At 41.4% G+C, this 14,286-nt stretch overlaps 2 protein-coding genes across 2 annotated transcripts in view; one reads left to right on the forward strand and one right to left on the reverse strand.

The window, feature by feature from the left end:
- LOC133229775 (uncharacterized) overlaps positions 1–14,286 on the reverse strand; it is a 425,664-nt gene that overhangs the window by 241,548 nt on the left and 169,830 nt on the right. The window lies entirely within an intron of this gene.
- LOC133231184 (zinc finger protein 211-like) lies at positions 99–11,998 on the forward strand. The gene is made up of 3 exons (XM_061389484.1): positions 99–371; positions 2,866–2,992; positions 10,266–11,998. Exons 1-3 carry the CDS (start codon positions 339–341, stop codon positions 11,888–11,890), a joined length of 1,785 nt encoding a protein of 594 aa, XP_061245468.1. The 5' UTR covers positions 99–338; the 3' UTR covers positions 11,891–11,998.

Below are 14,286 nucleotides of genomic sequence, written 5' to 3' on the forward strand. Positions count from 1 at the left end.
TGAGGCCTTAGAACTACATTACCCAGAAGTGTTGCGTCACGGAGCAGTGACGTTTATCCAATGAAAATACAGAAAAGGAGCGTTTCCGGGGAGGGGCTTCAGGTGTCTTCCTGGCGGACATTTTGATTCCTCTCAAGTCTGTGGAGCCGGACGGAAGGTCTGAGCGTGCGGTGTCGGGAGGCCTGTTGCAGGCCGAGAGAGCGCAAGGGGCGTCTTCGAAGGCACTGCATAGGGGACGGCGTAAGAGCTGGGGACACTGCCGCCTGCAGGGTGTGTCCGCGCCAAGTCCGACCTGACCAGTGGAGGGTCGCCGCACCGCTCTGTGGAAAGAAGCTCTGATGGCGGTGCCTGCCCTGAAGGACCCCGGTCAGGTAAGTGCAGTGAGTTCTGGGTTCTCCGCTGCCCGTTTCCCCACCAGAATGAGAACACCCCAGGTGAGCAGCTTCCTGCTCACGTTGTTTGTGGCCTTAAAAAACGTGCAACTCAGAAGTTGAGTTGTGTTTTATTCCGTGGGGATTTTTAGGATTTCCAGCCCAAGAAACTTCTCAAGGAACCCTGGGAGGTGAAGGGAGAAACTCTTACAGGAAGGGGGACCCCCTCCAGGACCCGAAAGTGGGCTCTAACACTGGGAAGTGAATTGTTCGAGGAGACACTTGTGCTGGCAAAGCAAGAGATTTTATTGGGAAGGGGCTCTGGTCGGACAGCAGTAGGGTAAGGGAACCCAGGAGAACTGCTCTGCCACGTGGGTTGCAGTCTGGAGTTTTATGGGGACGGGATTAGCTTTGGTTGTCTTTAGCCAATCTTTCTGACTCAAGAGTCCTTCCGGGTGGTGCACACCTTGTTCAGCCAAGATGGATGCCAGTGAGGATGATTCTGGAAGGTGTTGGGACACCTGGTGTCACTTTTTTACCTTTCCAGAACTCTGTGTTGGTGGTGGCTTATTAGTTCCAGTGTTCCTTACCAGGACCTCCTGTTGTAAAACAACGCATGCAAATAGTTACTACGGTACCTGGCCAGGGCAGGCGGTTTCAGTGTGCTTCCCCTAACAAAGCCAGCGTATATATAAGTTTTGCAACAAAGGGCAGGTGTTTGAACATCAATAGATTATTGTTAAGGAAAGTCAGATAACCCAAGTTAAGGAATTAAGCACTTTTCTGTGTATGGAAAGATGTGAGTCTGGGCTCACTGAAATCATTTCTGTCGTGGCAGTCTGAGCTGTAGTTGAAAAAGAATTTCCAGAGATAAGGCATTTTAGACTAGAGCGAATTTATTGAGAACAAAGGGGAGAGGTAGAGAGGGGTGCTGCAAAGACAGAGGGCGGACTCCCTAACTGACCAGGGAGAGCCACCAGGAGACTGTTAGAACAGCGGGTGGCTCAAGGGCTTGCCGACTATTTTTATAGCCTCAAGGAAAAGAAAATTCCTGTGGAGAGGGGTGATGTTAGGTCAATAGTCAGGATTCTGTGTATTATGTCATATGGAGGCTGGAGCTGGCTGGTTAGGAACAGAATGAACATGACAATGGTTGCCCTGGAGCTTGGCTAATCATGGAGATATTGTCCTATCATCTCGATATAGGGCTCCACAACTCCTTTGATATGCACCTCGGCTATCTGGGGCCAGTATCCTGTGTTTTCATATCCTGAGTTTCTCGGGACTCAGCATAGGAGTGACTGTAGTCTGCTGGCTGCTAAATGGCAAGTATTCTTCCTGAATTCCTAGGGCTCACTGGCTCACACTGGAGGGCTGCAATCGCTGATCGCTGTGGCATCTTTTTTGTTTACCTATATGGCAGGAAGTGTCCCATTTTTCACACTTTATCTCATGTGCCTGGCCCAAGGCGCAGTGAGGCCTTCAGGGGTGGTGTCCCTGTTTCTGACCACAGGTGTAATGTGGTGTGGGTGAGGCTTGGAGATGCAACTGAACCAGGAACATTGGGGAACCTGGAGTCCATCGTGTTTCTTCAAAAAACAAAGTTTGAGGCCAGGCTGCACGTGGAATGGCAGATGAGAGGTTGTACCTTTCTTCTCAGGGCACTGGGAACGCTGGAGAGTTTTGAGTAAAGGAAGCATATGATCTGTGGGCTTTTAAAAGTTCTCCAAAATAAATAAATAAATAAATAAAAGCTCTCCAAGGCCTGTTCAGTGGAAGAAAAGTCTGTAGGGGTTGATGAGGACTTGAGCAATGGAAAGTATGGCTTCTCAGAGCTCACAGCTGATAAAGGGTAGTAGTGAGGATGAAGTCATACAGTAGATGTTAGCCAGTCAGCCTGAGGTTATTGGGCTGTGGTACCAGGCAGCTGCCCTGGCAAGTCCTGAGTCCTTGGAGCACTGCCCTGGTCACTTTCCTCTGTGGTCTGCATGTTCCCACAGATTCCCACAGCTGCAGAAGAACATTTAGTAAATGGAGGTTGTCCCAGTCCCTTACTTGTTCACACTGTCACGCACACATTTTCTGTATTTGAGGAGGGTCTTGGGGCTCTTAACCTGCCATTCTCCCAACATTTCGGTTTGGGGACCTTGGCAACCCTGTGCCTGGGGTAGTGAGTGCACACTGGTTCTATGGAGGAATTATGGAACATTGAAACCCATACCAGTATGTTGAAGTGCTTTGAGGTAAGGCTAAGCTGGTTAAGGTAAGTGGGGGTCTTTTTTTTCTGGTGGGAATAAACAACAGGGAAGAGCAGAATTTCAGCTTGAAATTAAATGCCTGTGTGTTCCAAAGGCAACAGGAAGTTCAGATCAGAGGAGGGAGTTTTTCTTCCCCAGGTATCAGGAGACTCCATCAGATTCGACAGTAGAGGAGATGTGTGAGAAGATGGAAAGTGTGAGACTGTTCATGATTTTATTTGTCCCTGTTACACCAGAGCCATGTGACCTTTGAGGATGTGGCCGTGTACTTCTCCCAGGAAGAATGGTGTCTTCTTGATGAGGCTCAGATACAACTGTACCTTGATGTCATGTTGGAAAACTTTGCACTTGTATGCATGCTGGGTAAGGCCCCACTCCCTCCTCTATCCTCTTGAGCTAGGCTCTGCCTTTCTTCTTTTCCCCAGGGACAGCTCTGTCTTTCTTACATGTGGACCATGGTTACCATGTATCTGATATTTATTTTGCCTGTCTGTACAGAAGAGTGTTGTCACTGACATGGGCACTACTAAACAGATGGTGAGCAATTCTTCCCACAACCTTTTCCAAGGTTCCTACATGTATGTAGTTTTCCTACATACGTGCCTGCAGCTTTATTTTTTGTCTTTTGATGACTACCATCTAATGGATGTGTAGTGGTATATCTTTACCATTTCCATTGCATTTCCCTTATGGTGTGCTTATTGGCCATTTGTATATCTTTTTTTTTTTTTTTTTGGTCCAAGCCATGTTGACTTCTGGGATCTTAGTTCTCCGACCAGGGATTGAACCTGGGCCTAATGGCTGTGAATATGTAGAGTCTTAACCACTCTACTGTCAGGGAATTCCTGTGTATATCTTTCAAAAATATCTATTCAGGTCCTTTTCCTATTTTTTTCATCAGATTGGTTTTTTTTAGTTGTTGAGTTCTAGACTTCATCCATATATTCTGGATATTAATTCCTTGTACTCTGTGGTTGCCTTTTTACTATGTTTATAGTTCCCTGTGATGTACAATAGGTCAGTTTTTTCCTTTTCCCCTATACCTTTTTGAGGTATAATTGACAGATGACATTAAGTTAAAGGTATGAAACAAACAAACAAAATGTTCTTTTTTTTTTTTAAGGTTCAGGATCTCATTTATTCTTTTGTTGCCTGGGCTTTTGTTGTCATAGACGAGAAATCATGCCCAAATCCAGCATTTTGAAGCTTTTGCCTTTTGTACATGTCTTGGTAGATTTATAACTAAATATCACTTTTTCTCTTTTTTTGTACTAATGTACATGGTATTTAGTTTTTAGCCTCAAATTTCAGTTTTTTGTGGGGCTGGTATGTAGGTCAGTGATTGGTTTTTATATTGTAACTTTGTATCCTGAAAACTTTGTTGTTTTTTAGTGAAAGAAGGCTTATTTAGAGACATACACCCAGAATGTGGGCCATCTCAGAAGGCAAGAGTGGCCTGTAATTACTTTTTGTTCTAGGATATTTTTGGCAGGGTGTCTATATTTGGGGTTTCTAACGTACCTGATCATGTCATTTGAGAGTGAAGACAATTTTCCTTCCTTCCCAATGAGTATATCTTTTCCTAATTAAAAAGCTTCTAAACAGCAAAAGAAACTATCAACAAAATCAAAGGGTAACCTACCTAATGGGAGAAAATATTTGCAAGCCATATATTTAAGGGGTAAATATTCCAAAATATAAGAACTTATATAACTGGATACCAATCAATATGTATTTTAAGTATTGATAGGTGTTATGTTAACTGACTTTCAAATGTTAAACCAGTTTCAATTGCCCAGTTGGTCATGGTATATAATTCTTTTTATATAGTTTTTTAATCGATTTTTAAAAGTTGTTAAATTTTTTGTGTCTGTGTTCATGAGAGATATAATTCTATAGTTTTCTTTTAATGTTTTTGGTTTGGTATTAAAGTAATACTGGTCTCAAATAATGAGTTAGGAGCTGTTTCCTTTGTTTCTGTCTTCTGAAAGAGATTGTAGAGAATTGTATAATACATTCTCTCATTACATGTTTGGAAGAATTTTCTTTTTGGCCACACTGCATAGCATGAAAAATCTTAAAAAAAAGAAAAATCTTAGGCCCTGACCAAGAATTGAATGCATGCCCCATGCAGTGGAAGCACAGAGCTTAACCATTGGAACCCCAGTGAGGCTCCCTGATTCATTTTCTTTAATTGACGCAGACCTGTTCAGATTATCTATTGTGTGGGTTTTGGTAGACTATCTTTCAGGGAATTGATCCCTTGCATCTAGGAGATGCAAGATGGAGAAGGAAATGGCAACCCACTTCAGTATTCTTGCCTGGAGAATCCCAGGGATGGGGGAGCCTAGTGGGCTGCAGCCGCACAGAGTTGGACACGACTGAAGCGACTTAGCAGCAGCTTAGCAGCATCTAGGTGATCAAATTCATGGGGTTAGAGATTAGTCATATTTTTCATTATTATTATTTTAATCTCCATGGTATCCACAGTGATGTTTTATTTTGAATTTTTTGTCTGTGTTATTATTAATTTGTGTTCTCTGTTTTTATCCTCATGAGCCTGACTTGACTGCTGTGAACATAGGAGTCTATATCTTTTTGAATTAAAATTTTTGACTGGATATATGCCCAGGAGTTAAACTGCTGGATCATAATGGCAACATTACTTTTAACTTTTTGAGGAACATCTATACTGTTTTTCATAATGGCTGCCCAACAGCATTTGTTATTTGTAGACTTTTGTTTTTAATATGTGTGTATGTAAGTATTTATTTGGCTATTCTGGGTCTTAATTGGAACACCTGGGAGCTTTTAGGTGCTACATGCAAACTCTTATCTCGAGCTTGTGGAATCTTAATTCCCTGACCAGGGATAGGATCTGGGCCCCCTGCATTGGGAGCATGAAGTTTTCTTTTCTGGTTTTTTTTTTTTTTTTGGTAAGCAAGGGAGCATGGAGTCTTAGCCATTGGACCACCAGGGAAGCCCCTGTAGACTTCTTAATAATGGCATTCTGCCTGGTGTGAGGTGGTACCTCATTGTAGTTTTGATTTGCATTTCTTTCTTTCATTTTTCTCTTTGCTTTTCAGTTTTGGAAGTTTCTACACATCAAGCACAGAGATGCTTTCCTCAGCTGTGTCCAGTGTATCAATAAGCGCATCATATTCATTCTTCATGTATGTTATAGTCTTTTTGACTTCTAGAATTTTGAGTTCTTTCTTTGAATTTCCATTTCTCAAATGTCCAACTCTTTGCGACCCTGTGGACTGCAGCGTGCCAGACTTCTTGTCCATCACAAACTCCCAACTCTACCAAACATTAATCAGCATATATATCATACTTGTTTCGTATTTCAAGTGTGATAATTACAACATCTTTGTGATAGCTGATTCTGGTTTTGAAGTTTCCTTTGTCTCTTCAGATTGCTTTTCACTATTTAGTATGCTGTGTAATTTTTTCTTGATAACTGGCATGATGTATGGAGTAAGAGGAACCACTATAGATAGGCCTTTATTCATGTGTTGGTAAGATGTGGAGAAGGGAAGCCTCCACAGTACTGGAAGGATTCATAGTATGTTTACTTATCAGTCTTTTAATGAGCTTGTGTGTCTGGACTATGAACTTCACAAGTTACTTTCAATTTATTTTCCTCCCATTAGGTGGGACAGCCATGTGTAGAGAGGGCTGGAATTGAGCACTTGTTTTTCTTGTCAGTTACCTTATTAAGAAGAACAGAATGTTCTGGCTATTTTATTTGTCTGATCTTTATCATTTTCTTTTTCAGAATGCTTTGTCTATTTAATGTGTGTGGGTTTTTTTTTTTTGTAGTTCATCAAGTTGTAAAGATTATGATATTTATTTTTTTAATATAAGCATTTATTGCTGTAAATGTTCTCCTTAGTACTGCCTTTGCTGCATCCTGTAGTTTTAGTATGTGGTGTTTTGTTTACATTGGTCTATTAAATATTCTCTGATTTCCCTTGTGATTATTTTCTTGAACCTATTTATTTCCAGAATTTTGTAGATATTTCAGTTTTCCATATGTTATGTTATGGATCTTCATTCTGTTGTGGTTAGAGAGGATAGTTGGTATAAACTTTATCTAATTAAATCTATTGTTCCTATCCAGAGTAGAGTATGGAAATTTCCAAATATTAAGGTAGAACTGTCTGTTTCTCCTCTTGATTGTCAGTTTTTGCTTCATGTATTTCAGTGATCTACTATTGAGTGCGTGACTATTTATACTTATTGCATCATCTTACATTGAATCTTCCCAAAATATATGTCCTTCGTAGTCTTTAGATTTAAAATCCTTATTGTTTGGTATGATTTATAGCTACTCCTGTGTGCTTTTTGTTACTATTTGCATGAAGTATCTTTACCTACCTTTCAGTTTCCACTTGTGTTTTGTCGACAGCATGCAGTTGTTGCTGTCGTCTTGGATTGTGCCACACAGCCTGTGAATTCTTCCTCCTGTGACCAGGGATTGAACCCATGCCCTCAGCAGTGAAACTGCTGAATCCTAACCACTGGACTGCCAGGGAGTTTCCTGGATGGTTTTTTTGAATCTATTCTGCCAGTCTGTGTTTTGCTCTGAGAGGTTAATCTATTCACTTTAGAGCAGTTATTGATGAGAGGTTATTTTTTTCATCTTGCTCTTTGTTTTCTATATACGCCTTGGAGCTTTGTCATTCCTTACTTTTTGTTATTTTCTCCTTTTGTATTTAGTTGATTTGGGGGGGGGGTAGTGAAATATCTTAATTCCCTTTTCATTTCCTTTGTGTGCATAATAAAACTTTTTCTTTATTTTTTTGTATTTACCATGGGAATTACATTTAATATCCTAAAGCTAGAGCATACTAATTTTAATTTATACCAGTTTACCATCAGTAACATCAAAAAAATTTCTGGGAATTCCCTAGTGGTCCAGTGGTTAGGACTCTGCAGTCTCACTGCCATGGGCCTGGGTTCAGTCCATGGTCTGGAACTAAAATACTGAGAGCCGTGCTGGCAGGCCAAAAAAATTTTTTTTCTGCTTCTATACAGCTTTATCTGTATCATTTTACACATTAGTGTCTTTTCGGTTCAACCTGAAGGACTCCCTTTAGCATTTCTTGAACTTCCTCATCTTTTATTTACCTAGATATACTAATTTCTAATTTACCTAAATATGCTAATTTCGCCTTCATTTTTGAAAGAATCTTGGTTGGCAGGTTTTTTTCCTTCAGCCATCTGAACATATCAGCCCACTGTCTTCTGGTCTTCTCAGATTTCCCATAAGAAATCTGCTAATGATATTGTTTGGGACCCCTTGTCTGTGATGAGTCACTTCTCTCACTGATTTCAAGATTCTCTGTTTCAGCAGTTTGATTATAATGTGCCATGATGTGGGTCTTCTCGTTTATTCTGCTTGAAGTTCATTTATGTTCTTGGATGTTTACATTCATATCTTGCCTCAAATCTGGGATGTTTTTCTGCATTGGATTTCTCTAGTGATTTTTTTTTCACTTCAGCAATTGTACTTTTCAGCTCCCAAATTTCTTTTTTTTTTTTTAATACTTACTATCAAAAAAAAAAACAAAAACACAAAGCAAAACAACTTGCTGTATCTTTTATTGTTAGTTCCATTTTGTTGAGGCAGCTTTTAAAAATTTCTTTTGGTTCATTTGTTTACCAGTTTGAACATCTTTTTCAGACAAATCTTTTTCTAGTCACTATGGGCTCTACTGGTGGCCCAGACAGTAAAGAATCCACCTGCAATGTGGGAGACCTGGGTTCGATCCCTGGGTTGAAAAGATTCCCTGGAGGAGAGCGTGGCAACCCACTCCAGTATTCTTGCCTGGAGAATCCCCATGGACATAGGGTTGCAAAGAGTTGGACATGAGTGAACAACTAAGTATGGTTACCATCTATTCTTTTTGTACCTTTTCATAAGGTACAACAGCTGTTGATTGTTATTGTCCTTTCCTTCTTTGTATGCCTTGTGAGTTTTTGTTGTTGAAAACTGAACATTGGCATCTTATGGTTGTAACTCTGAAGATACTGTGCTTGCCATTAACCAGGGTTTGCGGGGTGGGGGGTTCTTGTTTTTGATGTTTTTAGAGTGTCTCTTTCCTGTATATTGACATGAGATGTAAACTGACAGGCTTTTCAGTGTGCCTTTCCTTGGGGGTGCACCATGACTTAAATTCCACAATATAAGCGGTTGTCTTTTATGATTTTTTAAATTATTATTCATTTATTGTCTGTGCGGGGTCCTTGTTGATACATACTTTTCTCTAGTTGTTGTGAGCAGGGGCTATGCTCTAGTAGTGCATGGGCTTCTCATTGCTCTGGCTTCTTTTGTTGCAGAGCACGGGCTCAAGGGTATGTAAGCTTCAGTAATTGTGGCACATGGGCTAAGTAGTTGTGGCTCCCAGGCTCTAGAGCACAGGCTCAGTCCATCAGAGCTGCTTTTTGCAGTGTTTAAATATTGTCCCTTTTTGTGTGCTGAGTTCTTCTGGGCTGGTGTTGGCCACTCACCTGACCTGCTCTTCTATTAAGAGTTGTATCATTTGCCTTCCATGTAGTTGTTGAACTGAGAGTGGACAGTCCTTCATGATTTGCAGGATGGACATGACTCTGGTCTCAGCACAAAGCACTCTCAGGTAGTCTGGCCAAGTTGAATGGCAGCTGGGATAGCTTCATGTCAGTTGTGTGTTCAAGTCATTCCAGGAACCTATCATGTTTGACTAGTGCTTTTAATGTGATTGCCAGTGGCCACAAGTCATTTCTATAGTCTTTTCTCCATTCTTGACACTAGCAACTTACACTTTGTTCTACTTCTCATTATTTATTTATCCATTTATTTTATTTTTGGTTGGATCTTCATTGCTTTGCAAGGGCTTTCTATAGTTGTGGCGAGTGGGGGCTACTCTTTATTGTGGTATGCGGGCTTCTCATTGTGGTAGCTTCTCTCATTGCAGAGCATGGGCTCTAGGCCTGCAAGCTTCAGTAGTTGTAGCACACAGACTCAGTAGCTGTGCATGGTATTGGTTGCTCCACAGCATGTGAAATCGTTGTAGACCCAGCCTCGAATCCACGTCCCCTCCATTGGCAGGTGGATTCTTACCCACTGTGGCACCAGGGAAGTCCTACTTCTCATTTTTATTCTGACTCCAGCCTGGGATTAATTCCCTACCACCTCTCTAAACCGTTTATTTCATTGGTCTTCACAGTGTTTCCTCCAGAGTATTTTCTGACACTGTTTATGTCCTGAAACACAGGAGGATCCCTTAATATTCCTTAAACACCAGGTACCTGTTCCAGTCAGATTTTCTGAGGCCTGGACATACAGTTCTGCAGAGAAAAGGTCACCAGCAGTTGTGGTCCAGGCAGAAGCTATTGATAAGAGTGAACTGTAGAAAAGGCGTTTCACCCTTGCTCCATACCCAGTCCTTGTGTCCTGTGTTTGCTGAGACCTCATCTGTTCTGTAACCTTAAAGCCCTGTAACACAGAGCAGCTGCTTCCTCAGTCTGACCCTAACTCCACTTCCTGAACACAGTCTTGTGGACCTGTTCTTTCAAGTGTCAGATGTACAGTTTTAACGGTGGCATTTCCCTGTACTAAACTCAATATGGACTTCACTATTGTTTTCAGGTTCTTGGCCTGGAGTTGGGGATGAAGAGACACCTTTTGAACAGAGCAAATCTGCAGGAGTGTCACAGATTGGGAGTCCCAGGACAGATTCATCTGCTGAGAAGGTCCAGCCCTGTAAGATATGCATCCTGGTCTTGAGAAACATTTTGCACTTGACTGAAGAGCAGGGAACAAATAGTGGACAGAAAGCAAACACATGTGGGGCACATGGAAAACAGTTCTGTTTCACTGCAGACATTCAGCAGCACCAGAAGCAGCACACGAGAGAGACTCTTTTACAATATATTATGGGGAAACTCTCATTTTTGAAGAGCTGCACAATTCATGCATCAGGAAGTCTCTCCCCATACAATGAGATTGGGAAGGAATTCGTGGCCAACCTGGGAGTTCAGCCACAGGCCAAAAACACCAGGAATCAACAAAACAACAGTAAGGAGTGTGAAGTTGTTTTTCACAGTGGAAAAAGTCATCAGAGCTCGGGAGAAGGCAAGAAAGCTTCCAGCCGCACAGACATACTTGTTCAAGATGAGAGAATCCTCACTAGTGAACAGTCTTGTGAGTTCACAGGCGGCACTCACCAAAGTAACCATGTTCAGCACCAGAAAGGTCATATTAGAGGAAGGTCTTCTGAGTGCACTGAATGTGGGAAATCCTTTGGCCAAAGAAAGTATCTCAGGATTCATAGGCGAATCCACACTGGAGAAAGGCCTTATCAGTGCAAGGAATGTGATAAATCTTTTATCTATAAGAACCGTTTCATTGGACATCAGAGAATTCATACCGGAGAAAGGCCATATGAATGCACTCAATGTGGAAAATGTTTTACCCATCAATCCTCTTTCTATGTACATCAAAGAATTCACACTGGAGAAAGGCCTTATAAGTGCAATGAATGTGGGAAATCTTTTATCAACAACTCCAATTTCCATAGACATCAGAGAATTCACAAAGGAGAAAGGCCTTATACCTGTAATGTATGTGGGAAATCTTTTATAACTCTGGCTGGCATCCGATATCATCAGAAAGTTCACAACAGGGAAGAGCTGTATAAAGGCAGTGACTATGGGACATCCTTTAATCAAATGCACCACCTCAGTTCCAATAGGAAAATCCACACTGGAGAAAAGCCCTATGAGTGCAGTGAATGTGGGAAATCTTTTACTGCTAGCTCTAGCCTTTGGTATCATCAGAGAATTCACAGTGGAGAAAGGCCTCATGAGTGCAGTGAATGTGGGAAATCTTTCATTGTTAGGTTGAGCCTTCGCAATCATCAGAGAGTTCACACTGAAGAAAGGCCTTATAAGTGCAGTGAATGTGGAAAATGTTTTACTAGCAGTTCGAGCCTTCTTCGTCATCAGAGAGTTCACAATGGAGAAAGGCCTTATGAGTGCAGTGAATGTGGGAAATCTTTTACTGCTAGCTATGGCCTTCGGTATCACCAGAGAGTTCACAGTGGAGAAAAACCTTATGAGTGCAGTGAATGTGGGAAATCTTTTACTGCTAGCTCTAGCCTTCGGTATCACCAGAGAGTTCACAGTGGAGAAAAACCTTATGAGTGCAGTGAATGTGGGAAATCTTTTACTGCTAGCTATGGCCTTCAGTATCATCAGAGAGTTCACCATTGAGAAAAACTTTATGAGTGCAGTGAATGCAGGAAATCTTTTATTAATAAGTCCAGTCTTCTTAATCATCAGAGAATTCACACTGGAGAAAGGCCTTTTGAGTGCAGTGAATGTGGGTCTTAATCATCAGAGAATTCACACTGGAGAAAGGCCTTTTGAGTGCAGTGAATGTGGGGAATGTTAATAGTAAGATCAGATCTATTTGGTTATCAGAGAGTTCACACTGGAGAAGGGGCCTCACGAATGCAGCTAATGAGGAGAGCACTAGCGTTGGAGTTGGGATAGTAACAGCGTGGGAGGACATAACTACAGTCACCAGGCAGCAAATGGACCATTTCTAGGGAGGGATTTGAGGCACAGAGGGTGTGTTTTCTCTCCCAGCAATGGACAGATACTTGGGATTCAGTATCAGGTTGCCTGTTTTCAGGACAAGGGGAGTCTGGTCACTGTGATCCTCTTTCCCTTCCAACCCAGCTTTGGGAACTCAAAGAATACCTAATCCATCCTCTGTCCCTGCCCCGCTCCTCAGGAGTCTTGCTCATACACTGCACTCCGTGCTCAGTGGTCATGACTATCCACTGGAAAGCAGCATTCATGGTTTTCCTGTAAATGAATGATCCCGTTATCTACCTGGTAATGCTCTGTTCCAGCACCTCCATGCCACAGCATTGCACTGGGTTTAGGGCAGCCAAGAGTGGAGAAGAGACTTGTATGATACTGTATGATATCTCTTATGTGCAACTTAAAAACAATACAAAAGAATACACATGCAAAACAGAAACAAGCAAAAAAAACCCCTCAGGTTTAGGGGTTTAACTGGTGGCTCACTGATAAAGAACCTGCCTGCCAGTGCAGGAGATGTGGGTTCAATCCTGGGTCAGGATGACCCTCTGGAGGAGGAAATGGCAACCCAGTCCAGTATTCTTGCCTGGAGAATCCCATGGACAGGGGAGCCTGGCAGGCTACAGTCCATGGGGTCTCAAAGAGCTGGACACGACTTAGCAACTACACAGGTACAGAAAACAAACTAATAGTTATCAGAGGAGAGACAGAAGTGTGATGGGACAAATTATGTGTATGGGATTAAGAAATTAAAAACTCTTATTTATAAAACAGCAACAAATTTATATTGTATCAGATAAAGAATTATAGTCATCATTGTATAATAACATTTGGTAGAGTATAATCTGTAAAATACTGAATCACTGTGCTGTACACCTGAAACTAATATAATATTGTAAATCTACTGTAATTAAAAAAAGGTGAATTTTCCACAGAATTGTTAAGATTGTATTTTCTGGATGGTACAAACCACCAGACGTTTAATAAAGGGAGTATCTATGAAAGTGATTTGTATTATTTATGAAAATGGTCAGTCAGGTGTGGCTACAAGAAAAAAGGAAAACAGTGATGCTCACAAATCCTGGAAACACATGGGAAAGTTATCAGGGTAGTCATGAGACAAGGCAGGAGTGGGGAGTGTTCAGAACACTGTCTGTGTTGCGGTTCTGTGGGAAAGGCCTGGCAGAGTGGGGTAAACAACTAGGATTGCTTGCTTTGAATAATTTTGGACTTCATGCTATAGGGGTGGCCTCTGGTTGCTTGGTGTTTGGTGCTGTGATGATGAAGAAAGAGAAACATTGCCTCCAGGGGTGTTCAGCCATGTGGAGGATGTGTGGCTCTTGATTGTTCAGTTTGCTTTCACACAGAAGCAGGACACATTTGAGTATCACATGAGAAGCTAGTATATTTTGCTATATGAGAATGAAATAGTCACTTGGCTGCTTAACCACATCTGCCATGTCACTTTGGCCATGACCTCTCTGGCCATTGATAAGGGCATGGGGACTAGAAATAAAAATGCCAGTAAGGGCTTGCAGGCTTGTAGCTATTATGAGCCAGTGGCCTACCTGAGATGAATTCCCTTCATTTCATAAGCATTCCTGAACAGGAGGTGTCTGGTGGGGGAGCAAAGCAGATCGTGTCCCTGTGGTGCAAACAAGCACATGGTAACAAATTGTATCTCTCAGTTTAATGTTTCTTTCCATTTTGCCAGGACATCCTACTAGATGATGAAGCATAATTAGGTTAATTACCGTAAACTTAAGTTTTTCTCTTAGCAATTGAAGGCAGGGATATACTTACCATTTTACCCCAGGATGTAGCAGAATTAATAATTAAAAAATTAATTTTTATTCTTTTAAAATAGGTGACTTATTGCACATGATAGTCACCTATTTTAAAAGAATAAAAATTAATTTTAAAAAGCAAAAAAAAAAAAAAGTGATCCAAATGCCAAAATGAGAGAAAACTTACAGATGTTTAACAAAAGTAGGAAAAGCATTTTTCTCTGGTGCAGAAGACAAAGAACTTAGAGAAACAAGTGTCACTGCACAAAG

This window comes from Bos javanicus, chromosome 18 (assembly GCF_032452875.1).
Source record: "Bos javanicus breed banteng chromosome 18, ARS-OSU_banteng_1.0, whole genome shotgun sequence".
In the NCBI taxonomy this organism is placed as follows: Eukaryota; Metazoa; Chordata; class Mammalia; order Artiodactyla; family Bovidae; genus Bos; species Bos javanicus.

Excerpts from the sequence above, each read along its gene's own strand:
- LOC133231184 (XM_061389484.1), top strand. The coding sequence starts at position 339 with ATGGCGGTGCCTGCCCTGAAGGACCCCGGTCAG. Across the intron at positions 372-2,865 it reads CCCTGAAGGACCCCGGTCAG|AGCCATGTGACCTTTGAGGA; the intron begins GTAAGTGCAGTG and ends CTGTTACACCAG. Across the intron at positions 2,993-10,265 it reads TGCACTTGTATGCATGCTGG|GTTCTTGGCCTGGAGTTGGG; the intron begins GTAAGGCCCCAC and ends TATTGTTTTCAG.